Source organism: Pollachius pollachius (assembly GCF_949987615.1).
Source record: "Pollachius pollachius genome assembly, chromosome: 3".
NCBI lineage: Eukaryota > Metazoa > Chordata > Actinopteri > Gadiformes > Gadidae > Pollachius > Pollachius pollachius.
This window is the reverse complement of record NC_136936.1, coordinates 17,743,636-17,761,491: the sequence shown is the minus strand read 5'-3', so window position 1 is coordinate 17,761,491 and position 17,856 is coordinate 17,743,636. Positions and strand designations below refer to the sequence as shown.

The window sequence follows — 17,856 nt, the reverse complement described above, 5'->3', positions numbered from 1 at the left end:
TTCATGTGTAAACGATCTGATCATAAGTCGTTTACATATTCTTCAATACAAAACCCAAGTTTGAAAAATCCAACTACAAATTGCTGCTGGTTACTAATGGTTGTTTAATCATTAAACATTATATTCCAGTATATAAACCGGCAGGCCTATTTAAAAAGCATCTAGAAAGTAGGCCCTGGCAGATAATTGATATATGCATATGGTTGATTGCTATTTCTCTTTTAGGATCAATAGATTTACCATCAAGCACTCAAGACGGCTCGCCTAATTTAGCCTTGTTTCCTACTTTCTTAAGGTCACCTTGTCTTTGAACAATGGCGTGAGAGAGTGTGTGTGTCTGTGTGTGTGTGTGTGTGTGTGTGGACAGAACATGGTCAACATTGTCTTCCTGGGTGCGCTGGTGGTCCTGTCCTTCCTGACCGACGGTGAGCTAACAGCCGTGCAAACACAGAGAAAAGGCTCTGTTTGACAATGGGAGCTGTGTTCAGACAGGAGCCTAATGTGCCTGTTTCGACTGCCATTTCCCGTGTCGTGATGTGCTTAATCTCAGCACCCTTGATACTAAACCCACAGACCTGTCTAATTAGACGGCCTAATGATCTATCTGCGCGGTATAATTAATTTTCGTCAAAATGGCTGTCTTTCTAGCGCAGTAAGATATAGCCGACGGCCGGGGGACTTCGGAGTCACCGGTTCACGTTCCCAATAGGAGTGTGAGCAAATTATTTCCATTACTCTGCTATTCTCCGAATGCAAAATGGAAGGACTGAGCTGGCCTAGATCATTCTCAGACCTAATTTCCTAACCGGATACATCATTTATGCAGCAGCTATACACATTTTGGCTAAACCATAAACAAGTAGTACATCATTCTTGAGCCCGTGTGTTGTAAAGCTATTATTTTGTGTTCCGAAAGTTTCCCGCCATAGTTGTTAATATTCAGTCTTGTTATGTGCCATTTGTCAGCGGTGTTCAGGAAGGGGGCAAGCCATAAAACCCACTGAAATCCGGAGCGTGCGTGTTTGTGTATGTGTGTATGTCTGGGTGAGGGACAGAGTGAACGGGTGAGTTGTGGTCTTCTTGCAGGTATACCTTCATGTCGATGCTTCTCTGCTAATATTTATAGAGCGTGGGAGTAGTGATAGATGTAGCAGTAGCAGGAAACGTACAACAGTCCAGACGTCTCCTCGGGTCAAAAGACTTAATCAAGTACCACAACCTGCGAGTTAAACATAGAAGCAGACACATTAAGCATCTGTAAATGTTTATCCTGGCAGGATAATACTGTGACCTGCTGTTGCCGGCTAGATGCTAATTTTGAATAGTTTGCTATGCTACATGGATCTAGTTAGGCTCCATCCGAACATCGGAGCAGGAAGGTGTCCATTTATGTAAAGGCAGCATCCACAAGTACACCAGCTGACGATCAAAGAAAGCACAAGTCTTTCTCCAAGAATCTCTTCAGTGTGATAGACAGCCCTCTTGCGTATTTAAAGGTGGCCATCTTTTTTTTCCTCAATAGTATCTTGTTGGTCACTATTGACCTTCAAGATACTATTGAGATATTGATACTACTGAACTCACCAGTGCGACCTCAAATAATCAATTGAATGGGTCACTGTGTCAAAGATAAGATCGGCTTTTCCCATTCTGTTAATAGTATACATATTTATATATAGATGGATCGATTATTGAATGAACTAAAGTAAACCCCACCTAAAACAATCCACCATAAAGCACACAGAGTGGGCCTCAACCCCCCCCCCCCCCCCCCTCCTCCCCCCCCCCCCCCCCCCCCCCCCCCCCCCTCTGGGTGCAGGCGGCTGCCAGATGCAGTTGGAGCCGCAGAGCCTGACGGTGCTGCGGGGCTCGGAGGCGCGGCTGACCTGCTCCACCAGCGAGCCGTGGTCGGTGATGGTGTGGCTGCTGAACGGCGTCTCCCTGCTCACCATCTCCTCGGAGCACGGCGTGCTGCCCTCCGGGGACCCTAACGTGACGGCGGAGGAGGGCCGCTCCGCCGCGTGGAGGTCCAGCTGGGTGCTGGTGCTCCAGGCCGCCAAGAGACGCCACCGGGGCCAGGTGACCTGCGACCTCCAGGGAGCGGACCAGAAGACGGCCAGCCTGTTTGTGCAAGGTGCGGTGTGGCTATGGGATCCTTCACGTGTGTGTTTGACTGTTTGAAGGATGGAAGGAATCATAGATTGGAGGAACATCCCTGCCATCGTGTTCTGAATTTTAAAAGAGTTAGAATTTTGTATGTGGAAATGCAAAACGCTTTAAATTCAGAGCATTGAAATATTACTTTCATAACAAGGTAATCTGAATGTATACCTTATTAATTCAGTTCTTTTTTAATTCAAATTTGGTAATTCAAGGTATGTCAAATTTGGTAATTCAAGGTATGCCACTTCATAAACAATGTATCAAATATATGTTTTTGTTCATTAATACAGATACAAAAATTACTCATACTGAAGACGTCAAAATACGGATCAGAAAATTGAAGTGATAAAAATTCAAACTGAAGTAGCAGATTATTCCAAGATCAGGCCAAAGCAATCAAGACTGAATGCAATCAAACACTGCTGGCCTATCAGAGTGCTGTTGGCCCGTCGTGAAATCAAAGAGAAAGGGTCCAGAATTAAACCCAGCAATGGCAAACAGGGAGAACTACTGGGCTCTGGTAAGTTGTCTGTTTTGTTTAGTTTAGGACGATTCAAACTCAGAGCTTAATGAGCACAGGGGTTCAAACCATCTTAACACAAAATAACAGCTATATAGTCGGAGGGGGGAGGGGTATATGAGGCATGATAAATTCTCTTCCCAGCGGCGGTAATAACTGTATGCTAAATATTATTCAATCTATCAGGTCCAGTGTCAGGTCCCATAATGTAAATTAATGAGCTGTTTTTGCAAATTTCTAAATATTATGGCCGTGATTTGCTTCCATAAGAGACAGCGGTACAGAGGTAATGTTTGTGTTCTATCTGGCGAAGCATTAGAGACTATGCAGAAGTAGGTTGTACATTGCGTGTTGTTTCTGTGCATGCATGTGTTTAAAGCCCTTTTATGGATTTGGCATTTCCAATGTCTCTTTCCTCTGTTTTCTCTCCGTCTCATGGCTGATTCATAATGGCAGGCTAATGGAGAGGAACTGTTTCTACTGTAGAGGATTTCAGAAGCTGTTTGTGAAAGAACTACTTTCTTCATGGTAACTCATTTTGGCAAGAGCATGCAAAGAAATGCACGACCACACGCACAGAAAACACTTTCTCATAGAGAGAAAATATCAAGTCAAATATGTGATGAACGGAGAAAAAGGAAAAATAAGTGTTTCTACTCCCACACATCACGGCCAAACATCACGACTACCCCATCTCACTCACACACACACACACACACACACACACACACACACACACACACACACACACACACACACACACACACACACACACACACACACACACACACACACACACACACACACACACACAAAAGATGAAGAGATGTCATCTTTTGCTCTACCCTCTGACATTTAACTCCTAATTGGCTGTGTCTTTGTTGGCACTTTGCTACAAGGTTGTGCTTGGGCGTTCTGCGTCAGTATTTATTTAATAATTTTTTTCCACCGCAAAGGGGTTGAAAGGTCAGGTGCACATCAGATCGATCCGGGTGTTTCATCAAGTGTGTGTGGAGCTCATTTGGGCCTGTCTGCCTCATCCCATTGGTCTGGGTATGTTTGATGGCCGTCATGACACTCTGATCGCCTGTGTGTGTGTGTGTGTGTGTGTGTGTGTGTGTGTGTGTGTGTGTGTGTGTGTGTGTGTGTGTGTGTGTGTGTGCGTGCGCAGTGTGTGTGGTTGTGTGTTGGGCAGACTTAATACCAGTCAGCACAACAGGCAGGGCAGGATTTACGGGCGTCTGGCATGCCTGCTGCGCTCTCCCTGAGCATCTGAATGGAAGAGAGCGCGTTGCCTCCTCACTGAACTTTTAGTGTGTCGACGCTATTGATGGATTTTTATGCAGATGTTGCACATAGAGGGAGGGGGAGACGCAGAGAGGAGATGAACTGTTCTGCCGGAGAGTTTAAAAGTCAGGCCATGACAAACACGTGGTCGGGTCCATTGCACCACTGGCAGAGTTACGGCCCATCTCCACCGCCTGCCTCTAGCACTGCGGTGTCGAAACACTGCTCTTAATGTGGCGTGACTGAAAGTGTCCTCCAAGTGATTCTGCAGAGAGGATAAAAAAAACAACAACTGAATTAGCAAACTGAAGAAGAGCTCATCAGTGTTCACCGGAAAGTCACTTGACAGGTCCTCGATAAGGGAAGATTACAAAGGAGAACCGGTGTTAACCAGTTCCATGAAACTGAAAGTAGGACTTAATATGAATACATATTCCTTCTGAATTAAACCAGGACTCCATCACTTTAAAAGTTGATGAGAAACAAATGACACATTTGTTAGTATGGCCGGGGGAACCATGAAAACTATCTACACTTTGAGAAAGTCCCGGCGGTGTTGGGCCATCATATCGGCAGGCCGGTCAGACCCCATTGACATATGAATGGATGCCTAATGGTTTGTGTTCCAGCTCGAGATCCCTGGACCTGGAGCCTCTTCTGACCTTATTATTCAGCCGATTTCCCTCTCCACACGCCCGCAAACTGAGAGCTCAGCTAAAAATCAGAATGAAAAAACAGTCTTCACTGCAGAATAATAATACAAAAAAAAAGGAACCAACAGGAAACAAAAGGCAATGACCCAGTCCCTCCAATAAAATAAAGAGCAGGGGTCCTATAGCTGCCAGAGCCACAAATCTGCATTGACGTATGCAGCCATTAACAGCAGTGTAGGGTTAGCCCCACACACACAAACACACACTGACACACACACACACACACACACACGCACACACACACACCTCAGGTCTGGATGCAGAGGATCGCTATGACCTGACACAGGCCTTTGAATGAATCCTGTGTCTTGGCATGTCCAGTCAACAGTCAGCAACTCTGCCGGTGATTTGTGCACTGCAGCCCCAAATATACTGTTGGAGGGGGGCCGCAAATCTGTTGGACACGCTGTCAGAATACCGCCCACCACCTCTTTCACACCCCACCTCCCGCCCCGCACCCTGACATGTTTATTGTGCAGCAGCATGAATATGAGGCGGGAATGCTCATTCTTTTTTTCTTTTGGTCATTTCGGTCTCTCTCTCACTCCCTCTCTCTCTCTCTCTCCCTCTCTCTCTCCCTCTCTCTCTCTTTCTCTCTCTCTCTCTCTCTCTCTCTCCCTCTCTCTCTCTCTCTCTCTCTCTAAATCTTTCTTGCTCTCTTTTCCTCAGTCTCTCTCTCTCTTGCTCTCTTTTTCTCCTTATCTCGCCCTGTCTCTAACTCTCTCTTGCATGGACGGTTGAGTATGTAAAGGTTCTGGGATGGGGGTAGAGTGGGAGGGAAATGGGCCACTTTTATATAAATCAGAGAGGAGGGAACATGCCTTTGGTGACTGGGCTGAGAAGAAAAACTGCCTGGCTGAACACACACATACACACACATGTGCATACACACACACACACATACACACACATGTGCACACACACACACACACACACATGCACACACGCACACACAAACATGTACACACACTCACACGCAAACATGCACACACACACACACACACATGCCCCCCTACACACACACACACACACACACACACACACACACACACACATATGCCCACACATATGCCTACACCCACACACACATATTCCATACACATGCACAGACACACAAGCAATAGGAAAATCCACCCACGCTTGCTCAGACCAGGCTGCACGCAGTACAAGACATGACACAACCACACACACACACACACACGCACACACGCACACAGGCACGCCCTCACACAGGCCCGCGCCCACACAGGCCGGCTCATCCTTGCAGAGAACTGCCATACTTCTTCCAGATTAAGCGCTGGCCTCAAAGCGCCACTGTGTCCCCCTGCCAGGGCCCCTGCTCAGAAAGATCAGGATTAGAGCGGCTAGTGCGGGCACTTAGCCCCACCACTAGGCGCTCCCCCACCCTCAGGCCCGCCCGCCACCGCGGCAGAACCAACGACCAACCAACCATCAGGGCTTCTTCTTTTCTACTGCATCTGACCTGTGTTGAACAGTCCTTTACCTTCCCAGGATGGTTCGACGGGATCTCACCCCCCCGACTCAAATCGTTCGTAGCGTTCATCTTTCTGGTGTCAAGGAGAGCGCCGGTTCAGGTTCAATCCTTTGTCCCGCGGCCGTTCCCCCCCGCCCATCCCACCCCACTGTGTATGACACCTCGTTGGCCAATCAGCCCGTCTGATGAAATCACCGCGGGGGATTGCGACAGCCCATGATGCACGCAAAGTCGCGCGGACTTCAGGTGCTTCGGACCGAAATCAACACAGACACGTCGTTTGCTCAAACAAAACGGGGGCCGCCGCCCCTGTAATTATCTCTCTGTCTATAGCGATTGTCTGCAGCGCGTCAAGGGATTTTTCTGACAAAGAGACTTCTTAGGCCCGGTACGAGGCCTGGCTCCCGGGTCTCCCTAAGTGGCTGATTTGGCTGGCAGGTAAGGGGAGATGAAGGGGTGTGAAATAGAAGCATCTCTCCACCATCCCCCAGGAGACCAGTCAGACACACTATCAATCAGTCAGGGGGAATGAAGTCTGTCTTCTGCGAGGGGGAAGAGGACTCCGAAGGGTAGATGGGGCCCTTTCTTTTTTACACCTCGCCGCCGGGAAATACATTGCATTTCAAAGAAGGGTAACGTCTGATGACGGCGTACTTCAGCGGTCTGAGCGGGTATCAAGTCGAAGAAGGGGGGGGGGGGGGGGGGGGGTTCAATCCGTGACGTGGCTTTCCTTTTTATTTCAGAAAAAGGTGGCGTTGGCATCTCCGGGGGCAACAGGACCGTTCTGCAGGGTCAGAGGGTCAGGTTGGAGTGCGCCGCTGCAAACTGGTTCCCTGAACCCTGGGTTGGATGGCGGGTGAACGGCGTGGAGGTAAGAACGGCAGCCAATACTTTCACTCACCAACAATACACTGCAAATACATGTCATACATGAAAAGAACATTACTCATCCAGGCGTGGGATTGACTCATGGACAATGTTTTAAATGTCGATAGTATATAACTTTGGAGGTTTATGACCTCTAGAGTTTATATTCAATATGCGCCAGGATCCGTTGAGATTGCAAATGCTGTGATCAACATAAAGTTGCAAACCCTGAATAACAAAATCCTGAACTGCGTGGTATCGGGATGGATCCCATGGAGGTGTCCCCGGGCGATTACAACGTCAGCCGCGTGGGGCCCGCTGGGGGCCTCGTCACTGTGACAAGCGACCTGGGCCTGAGGGCCGCTGAGAGCTCCCTTGTGGAATGCCTGGCCTCCGTGACGGCCCTCGCCCAACCGCTGAGCAGCCGCGTCCATCTAACCGTGGGTGAGGAGCCGCGCACGCACGCACTCAGCAATCACAGAAATAACAAAATGGCCACAGTCTAGTCCGAGTGTGGGCAAGCTATGCAGGACATGTGCAAATCCAGCAAGCAAAACGCTGCACTCTGCTCAAAGTATGGATGGGTATCTAATGCATACAGGTTTTCCCCTCATTTGGTTGTTCCAAGTTTCTACAGTCATTTGCCAGCCATTCTTCAGCCGTTGACATCCTGAAAATAACCCAAATCGATTTTCCATATCATATTACATTCCTATTCGGACGTAAATCAACTTTACTGCAAGACGTGTGTAAAGGATCTAACCAAATGCACGATTCAAATCGATAGACGATTCAAACCCTGTGAATAAAGTCGCAGTGACTTCGTCCGCGAGACAGCGAGTGACCCGGTGTGCGGTGTGTGCTGTGTGCTCAGTGGCCGAGGTGCTTCAGGGTCAGGACGACTGCACAGTCCTGCTGACGGCCACGGCTGCGCTCTCCTCGCTTCTCCTGTTCCTGCTGCTCTCGGTCTGCATCGTCTGCATTGTCCTCTGCTGCCGGCGAAGGAGACGCACAAGTAGGCACCTTTTCTTTCCTCTGGCTCTCTCGCTGGTTTTTATGACAAAGTGACAAAATATTACACCCCCTACCTCCCAACACCCCAACCCCCCCCCATGCCTCATATACCCCTCCCCCCTCCGACGGTAGGCCCGCACGGGAACAATGATTAAAGTATAATGAAGGAGCTCATCGATGGGTGCACACTGACTCGGCACTGCTCCGCCACTGTCCTTGAGCAAGGGCATGCGGGGGGGGGGGGGGGGTCGGTGGGTTTGCTTCATTTTTTACGTCTGCGTAAGACAGAACATTGGCTGTCAGCAGAAAAGGGTTTGAGTTTTGAGCGGCTTATTTGGAGTGGCTCAGTGGAGACTGCTACTGGAGAGTGTGCTAGAGGGTTTGGTGGCTGCAAGGTTGACAGTTTGAGTCCTGTGTCCTAAAAAGTCCGAACATGAGAGATTAAGAGGGGGCTCCCGGAGCCAGTGGGTCCTTTTGGGTAGGTGCAGCGGTATTGCATGTTGCTCAGATACCTCTACCCTCTGCCTGTCTTTAAAAAAGGTAGCTCGACCAATCCTCCCTTTCTCTTTCCCTCCCGTGACACCGCTAATAATTCCAATCCTCCCTTTCTCTTTCCCTCCCGTGACACCGCTAATAATTAGCATTTTTTTTCACACATGGACCTGGACCAGTATTCACAAACACTGTCACGAAAACTGTAAGCATGAATAAATCAGTGGCAACACCAAATATCATCCTACTTGGACCAGAGTGAACTCTGGCAACTCGCTAAATCATGAATAGATTTGGAAAAGCGCTTAAAAGGGCTAAGCTTAATTGGAATCTGTTCAGAGTTAGCAACCATTACCAAGGTTTTTAACCAAGGTATGAGCAGTAACGCCCCTCAGACCCTTGGGATTTTAGTCTGTGCTGTGTGTACGCATCGTGTCCCAGTGATTGTCGTGTAAGACGGTGCTGCGTTTAAAAGATTTTTACTGTTTTCAATTTTATTATTTTTCGAGCAGTCTATGGAGTAGCATCTCCAAGGAGATCCTTCCAGGCCAATGTTGAAAAAAACGCAGAGGCCTGTGTGCGAGTGATAACACAAAACGGCCCCCGAGTCACTCCATTAACAATTTCCCTGTAATCCCTGTAACTGATTCCGGACCCGTAGCAAATTGTGGTGGTGGTTTGAAGATGAGGGATTATGCCGAGATTCCCTACCTGTAACAAAGTGTGATATACATCCCCTAGCAGTGCCCTTGACTACATTGTGAGACAGTCACAGTGCCATACTGTAACATCTGGGAAGAAAGTTTAATCAATATCTTCTCAGCGGGTTCCACGTTTTAGAGAAAGAGGCTTACTTTCAAATCTCTGCAGCTCTTCTACGGATTATCAAACTTCACAAGGGGTATGCCTGCATGCTTTGCAATTATTGGTGACATAATGGAGGATTAAATGTTAGTCACCTAAATGACTTTGGACAGTAGTTGGTGGGGGTTAAAGGATGGGAAGGCAGAGACTATTCTCTACGAGATAGATATGGTTTGTACCCTACCGAGGGCAAATGTAGTCTGCATTTTGGCGGAAGGCTTTGGGCCTCAGCAGCCATTACACAAAAATGTTGAAAGTCCTTAAATCTGTATCTTTCTATAATAAGAAAAGGCTCAAGGCTGTGTTATTAAAGCAGAACCAAAATGTTTACAGTTTTCAAAGATGCAGTGAAAAAGCATTGAGGCGTAGCTAAAGTAAGAGTAAATGTATTTACAGGCTACAGCTCTCTTTAGCTTTGGACTGTGAGTGATTTATGCCAATGCTATTCTTTCAGACTCAAACACGCAGGGGACTATAAGGTAAACTATTTTCACTTTCGTAATTAGAACTGTGGACAGTGCAGAATAATGAATGCTTGATACTTATTTTTCTGGTGTAGCATAACATAAATTAGTACTTCCTAAAAGTATCAGGCAATATTTAAGTCCTAATGTGACAATGTAAATTAATACATATGATGTATTTATGAGAAGGACTAGGCTTTGCCGTATCCCGTTATAAAATTAGATTTAGTGCAAGCTTTCAGAATAACTGACATTTTAGTATTTGAATTGAACTTTATTAAGATTTTAATTGTGGCTGTTGAGACTAGGGAGTGGATGCAAGCTACATCATATTTGCCAGCTTTTAATTTAAATGATTCCAAATTAGAAGCGCTAAATTATATTGGTTTGTTGGGTCTAATGAAATGCTATGAATAATGATGTTGTTTTAGTTGCTAGCAATAGAGATAAAAATAGCTTGAGTGTGAAAGCATATACCAAACAATATCATGTAGGTGGGGCGGAAAAAAGGATCTATTCACAGCTGCATATCCACTGAAGATGTCCCTGTGCAATATCAGAGATTCATGCTTTCCATTGGCCTGTTGCCAATGGGTTCCACAGGTTTAACCAATCAGGGAGTGGCCTGAGCTCGGTTGCTGAGGCAGCAGGGAAGGTCAACCCGGGATATGCTGCCGAGGGCCTCCCAGGTGAGATGATACACACTAACTCCCTAATCAAGACAAAGCACTGGCTTCAGCTGTCACGGTGAACAATGCACATATAATGTGACATCATGCGCTCGCACCCGAGGGGACGTTAAGTAGCAGTCGGCGCGTGTTGAGCTGAAGCTTTGCTTTAACGCTTTGAAACGGGGATAGATCTATTTGATAAAAACTTTAAAAGAGCATCTATTTATTGTGGTATTCGGCGATGTATATGAAACATGTTCCTGTTGGCCCTCATAGAGGGAGGAACTGGGGGCCCTTCGAGGTCAGTTAGGGTCAGGCTCAACTGTTTTTTCTCACTTTGCAGATGACTCTACAAAGGGAATCCACGGTCAGACAGACTCTGTCACCATCCGCATGGTAAGAAAGACCAAAAGAAGGAAAGAAGAGAAGTGAAAGCTGGGGGGGGGGGAGGGGGGGGAGGCGGAGCTGGAACTAAATTATGCAGTCCGTCTGTCAGGCAGTCTCTCTCTGTGAGGTTTGAGTTCCTGAAACCCTCTTCCCTTTTCCTGCCCGTACTTTGACAAATCCCCCCAGTGCTATCATTGACGGATGGTTCTGAGTGAAGGCTACAAAGATTATGTTGTTTTGTGATGTTTCGGAATAACATTTAAGATTTAGTTCTGAATAAATTTGACTAGAAGGGACCCACATTTTTTAAATTGAGGAATAGATTGATTTGATTGATTGGTTGTAATGAATCTATCATTAATAATAATGTTGGGACGTAGGTCAGACTAGGTCCAATTCTCAACAGGACCTTCCTCCATTGTGTTCCATTTATTTTAACGACTAAAGCACCAGGGATTCAGTTAAATGTGTCCATCTATCAATTCCAGCCCGCATTTGATCACATGATTGCCATATTGACCAGTGCAAACATGTCAATACCGCCAGCTGTGTCCTTGTGACAAACAACAAATGGGGGGGAGGTTGGACAGCTACAGTGTCCTGAATTAGGTTATGCTTTTCCCAATGACCTCGTGAATGGCTTTCTGTTAAGGTCAAGAGTTCATTGATCAAGAAATAAAGTAAAAAATAAACAAGAACGTGACTTATTCTTTTGAGTTCAGCTCAGGAGAGGCTTCAAGACGAACCCAAAGGCAACAACAATACAATACCTTGTTTTGTTTTTAATGTTGCTATTCAGAGCAGCTAGACTTCTCTCCTGCGGCAGCCTTTTTATTGACAGTCTAGCAGACAGAATGTTCCAGAATGTTCTTTAAGCGCCACACTTGAGGCCTTTTGTTAGCAAATACAAGAGGATATTAAAGTGTGGGCCTAGGGCAAAGGATGCTAAATTTATCCACCACAGTTTTTTGGCATGTGTGTAGATTACAGATCTATATATGGATTCTATGTTATATGAACAGTTGGACAATAGGGATGAATGTGAACTATGTGTGAGGCTCCAGGTCCCGGATGTGGTGTCCTCCAGGGGCCGGTCTCTGCCCCAGGAAGGTGGAGCCCAGGTGGACCTGAGCGAGGCGGGCCCCAAGAACGTCCGCGTGGCCACCACAGTATAGTCTCTCTGGAAGAGGTTTCTGCTTCCTGTGCTCCATGTCGGGGTTATATCACTATAGATTCTATGCCACCATTTTTTATCGCTCGCTTGAGGGATCATCTCAGAGTTGGGCTGCACTCTCTTTTTTTTATGTTAGTGTTTGTGTAACGTTATGGCACAATCAAGTTCTGAATCACATTCGATATGTGTATATGTTTGGAATATTGGTTCAGATAATAAAAAGATATTTGCTTAATTTTCTTTGTGATTCTGTACCTTTACAGTCAACTATATCAATACCCATCAATAAACATACTTAAAAGTGTTTTTCTAATATGTAACAATATTGTTTCATATGACTATTATACTGTATGTGTACCCTCATGTTACGGTTAGTTCTCTCCATTAGATTGTATTCAAATGTATTTGTGATTTAATGAGCATAGTTGTAAATATGCAATTGTGTATGCTCTTACATTTACATTTACATTTAGGGCATTTAGCAGACGCTTTTATCCAAAGCGACTTACAATAAGTGCATTTGTTACAATAAGTACATTTGTCATAAGAAATGAAACAATATATCGCTGTCGGTACAGTAAAGATGTTCATAGAACCAAGTGCAAGTATTACAATCGCTAGGCTAACCCATTCCCTGTGTAAAGCAATGATAGCAGCTACTGTAGATGCTACACAATTAAGTACCTTGAATAAGTGCAATGTACAAGTGCCAGGACGAACAACATTCAATGGTGGCTGTGCATCGGTTTCTATGCAGGGTCGAGGTGAACTCTGAACAGGAGTTTTCAGTCTTTTGCGGAAGCTGGTGAGCGACTCTGCGATCCTGACATCGGTAGGGAGCTCGTTCCACCACTGAGGTCCCAAAACAGAGAAAAGTTGTGGCTTCGCTGATCGACCTTTGCTTGCTCTTAGCGATGGCGGTACCAGACGTCCAGCTGAGGTAGTTGAGCGGAGGGATCGAGCTGGGGTGTGTGTCTTTACTAATGCTTGGAGGTAGGCAGGGGCAGTTCCATCGAATGCCTTGTATGCCAGTACCATCATCTTGAATCTGATGCGAGCTATAACAGGGAGCCAGTGGAGGTCTCGGAAGAGGGGGGTTACATGTGAGAACTTTGGTAGGTTGAACACGAGGCGCGCTGCCGCATGTTCTTCCTGGAGGCACACACACACGCACATCCACACACACACACAAACACACACACACACACACACACACAAATGCATGCATGTACCTCCCATGACATTGGCGTTGTACCGGTCGAACTGTGTCAACATGAAAAGGACATGCAAGCGCAACACATAACAGAATCGACTGGAAGATAGAATCCAGTTTCCTTTGTAGGAGCTCCTACCAGAACCCAGTTATCAGCGAGCCCCATGGTCACAGTGGAACTATTGAATGTATCTGAGGGGTGACACCCCCAGGCCTCATTTTTCTGATCTAAATGTGTAATATCATGGAGAAAATGTGCTTCATGACTCGTGGAAACCGTGCTATTTCTTTCAGAGTCTGCCTCACAGATTAAATAAGGAGCGAATGGGATCATGATGACATAATCCAAGGGAGACAGTTTATTCTGTAAAGACAAAATCAGACCAAAGATTATTGTCGCCACCGCATCAACCCAAAGTACTGAATTCCATCATTCAGACCTAATCTTCTAGCAGGTACGCCCTAATCCAATCAGCTGGGCCACTGTCTCTCTCGCTTATGATTGCTGTGAAGCAGCAACTCAGACTCCGTGAAGTCCTGATAATAAAAGAGGAAATGAACAAGGTTCTGTGGCTTCACACTAAAGGCCACGATGTAAATCAACACGATGAGGCTTTACATTGCAGTGGAAATTAGACGTGGCTAGGCTCACTGTGAACGACTTAATGGATTTGTAACTCAGCACCATTTGCATCTTATTGCCGTAAATAGCAAGATGGTTTAGAAGTGTGTATGTGTGTGTGTGTGTGTGTGTGTGTGTGTGTGTGTGTGTGTGTGTGTGTGTGTGTGTGTGTGTGTGTTGCCTGTAGAAGACCGTGCATGGAGGGAGGATTGATGAAGCATACACATAATACTCGTACAATTCCAATATAAATCTAGCTGTCTCACGAATCAAATCGTATTTTCCGGAAGGCATTTTTTCACTCAGGCTCATGCTGAGTTACTTTCCACGTTGTGCAATGATGCCATCCTCGATGAATGCAAACTCTGTTGATGTGGCTGCTTGTGAGGAGCCCGTCCCTGGCTTGTGTGGCTGGTGTTTCTGTGGCGTTTCTGTTGCAGGCCTGGTCGGGCGGGGTCAATGAAATTACACTCACCTGATGCGGACGGACCTGGGGTAACTCAGAGCTGCCTCCCTGCCCTCTAGGCTTCTGTGTGATTATCCTTCTGGCTTTACACTACCCAGAGTCTACCACCAACCCAGAGTCTGGTGGGCACAGTGTTATTTACCAGGAAGAAGTTGAGTTGACCCACCCTGGGGTCAGTGATGGCCGTGTTGCTCTCTGTGCTTTGGGGAACAGCGACAACACTTTGTGTTCAGTGTTGACCACTTTTAAGCCATGACTCACTCACTTTATTTTAGATAATTTCAAGCTTTTCCTCTTGCAGGTTGGGACTGTGGGTGGTGAGTTAGTGGTCACTTATAAAAAGACATTACCACAATTAAACATGGAATTGATTTTTTATATTATTCCTGTATTTTTGGCTTTTGTCCCTAGGTGCAGTAAGGGCAAATTTAATTATTGGTCTGTAAGTATCCTAGTGCCCATGATTGATGTCATTAGATACATTTGTGTTCGCCCCTGCTATACTTGTATGATACAATTATTTTCTGAATTGTCATTTTCATGACATGATCTGCAAAATCCCTTTACGTGACATTGATTTCCCCTACTACCTTTTGGGTGCTGTATATTTTGTTACAAGCTTAGTGGGGACTATCTACCTAGCTAATCTTACTCCAGTTGGGCAAATCAAAGAAAGCTTGATTAATTTTGACCTAATTTCAAAGACACAAATGAAAAACCGAATTAACTCTTTCATTAACGGGAGGGGCCAGACCCTATGATTTGACCCATATCTCCTTACTGAGGAGAAGGTTGACAAGTCCTATTACTGCCTGCCTGCTCATTGTCTTACCGTCTCTGTGGGCAATGATAAGGGCTGGCTCATTCAGCTACCTGGGGTGTACAAATTATTCTGGACTTCACTGGTTAAGATCCTTCTAATTGGAAATTGGAATGAACTCAAAATATATAATGAACGACAAAATTATAATGAATAAGTTTTGAATAACAAACGTATGTTCTGATTGGTATAAAGGAATTGTGGTAATAAGAAAAGAGAGCAAACTGACCCCACAAACCCCAGCAAACTGACTGCCATTGTGCCATGCTCATGTAGGGGAAGGTATATATTGTACAATATTAAACTTAAATATATATGTCGCCATAATGAATTGAGTTCATAAGTGTCACTACAAAATTAGGCACCAATGTTTGAACTCAATGTGTCAAACATTATTCAAACAAAAATAATTGCTGACTAAAAACAAAAGAAAACATTATATGGCAATGGGATATTGCCATAGCAATACCCCACAGCCAACAGTCACTGAAAAAATGTGTCATGTTCCTGTCATTGATTTGTATGTTTCAGTTAAATAGGTGGCACTGCTCTACTGCTTTCTAATGGCCCAAAGCTCATGCCAGTCAATATACCCAGCTTTAGAAATTGCAAAATACAAGATCAGCAAATGCACTTTGATAGAAAATATGCCCTACTATATCTCCATACATTGAAGCTGTATTGGTTTAAGTGTATTCATGCTCTTTGATACTGCTTCCTTGCACCGTTATTCATGAGATTTTAACCATGAACAGCCATCATTCACTTGTCCTTGATGTGAGCATGAAATTCGTCTCCAGACGGAAAATGAATCTGCTAGTGGTGGAAATGAAATGGGTTTAGCACCGTGTTCAATGTACTCTTGTCAATAGAAACTGAACCATGACTTAAAATCAAGGCAATGTATGGCATAGCGTGAATGGCAGAATTCTTGTGTGCAGAAGAGGAAAAAGGCCCTTCACTCAAAGTGTGAGAGCTCACTCATCTTCTTAGTGTGAACGCAGAGCCTCCTGATCTGTGGGCTGAGGCTGCAGTGAGTGATGCAGACATGTCCTGGAAGAGCAGGCAGTTGATTTCAGAGTGAAAGCTGTGTCATTTGATTAAAAAAAAAAGACAGAAAAACAAACTAAGCTGCACAAACATGTCGTGATAAAGTGAACAGCTTATGTCAGGGACCAAAGACTTTCTCTTTACTTGCTTTGGTTTTTATTTTGTTTTTTTTCAAGTAATGACTCAGAAGTTTTGGAGGTGAAAAGAAAGTATGGCAAACATCCCTATGAAAACTACAGCTCTTTGAACACCTTATGTTGCTAACCTGTCATCATGTCGCCTCAACACTATTTGCACGTGTAACAACTCATTGGGGAGAGAGAATGCAATCAAAACAGAAACTCTCCCCTCAGCCATTACCACTGAAATTATTTTTAAAATAATCATGTATATTGTCATTTTCTTATCATACAAAATTGTTTTGATTGACACTACCACATTATTGCCTTACACCCCTTATCTTACCCAATTCTCTTGATATATTTGTCTTGAAAGACCCGATGTCTCCCCAAAGCATTTGTAAAACTGACTTTAACTGAAAGAAAAGCAGTGAAGCATGTGCATATCTAGGTACTGGCCTTAAGCATCCTCCAATGCAGACCAACAATTGAGCCTTGTGATTAAAATGTGATGTGCCCTGTCCTTACTTGACCTTGGTTGAGTCAATCAAACGCTATATTGTTCTGTTGTCGTCGTTTACTAAACCTTTCATCTTTTTTTTGATATTGTTTGAACCTGACACTGCAGTATAGCAGTTCTGAAGGAGGTCTACACAAAACATTTCTCAAAATTCTCCATTTCCTTCCTCCCTGCATATGAACATTGCTCAGCATTGATTTTTTTGGTATTGTGTGCAAAGGCTGTCTCCAGGACTCCAGGCAGATGGTGAGTGGGCGAGCTGCCACCCAGAGGGACAGAGGTGAGCTCATTTCACACGCCCGGATTCCACTTGAAAGCCTTCCTTCATCTTTACCCCATCTCACCCCAGAACCCTACCAGTGCCCTCCTCTGAAAACCATAGGTTGAAGAACAAGAGGAGCGCAGAAATGTGGAGACACACAGACACAGACCCTCAGAACAAATACAGGTCCTTTTTAAAGACGCATGCATAGGTAGACACATAAACATTAATTTCATCATTCAATTGAAACCAGTGTCGCAATTAATATAACCTTTTGTGTATGTGCCATGAAATCATTAGTTTTGTTAACAATTTGTTTTGTGTTGTTTTTTGGTGTTGCCTTGCCACAGCAGTTTGACCGTATTGCCCGACCAGTCAATGCCATGATTTTTTGTAGTTATTTTCTTTACGAGCAGAAGTTTAAATTGCCAGGGAGTTGCAGGTGGGTACTGTAATTCTTTTTGAGCTGCCTTTACTGTGACAGCTGGAGATCAGTTATCGGGACAAGTGCTATCAGGGGACACCGGCGGCAGAAGCGCTGACGGGCTGAACCGCTTGCCCTCGCACTGGCACACGCACGACCCGCCGTGCTGGACCCGCTCGTGACAGATGGGCAGGATGGGCTGGACTAGAGGAGATAAAGAGAGGAGCGGTCCCAAAAGAATCTGCAAAC

At 45.3% G+C, this 17,856-nt stretch overlaps 1 protein-coding gene across 1 annotated transcript; it reads left to right on the top strand.

The window, feature by feature from the left end:
• Positions 1–370: 370 nt before the first annotated feature.
• On the top strand, positions 371–12,258 carry igsf5b (immunoglobulin superfamily, member 5b; the record flags this gene model as incomplete). Its single annotated transcript, XM_079731820.1, has 9 exons — positions 371–425; positions 1,820–2,134; positions 6,922–7,049; positions 7,324–7,489; positions 7,920–8,060; positions 9,870–9,894; positions 10,483–10,568; positions 10,894–10,946; positions 11,995–12,258. The coding sequence occupies 9 exons, from the start codon at positions 371–373 to the stop codon at positions 12,256–12,258; spliced, it is 1,233 nt and encodes a 410-aa protein (XP_079587946.1).
• Between the last annotated feature and the right edge of the window lie 5,598 nt (positions 12,259–17,856).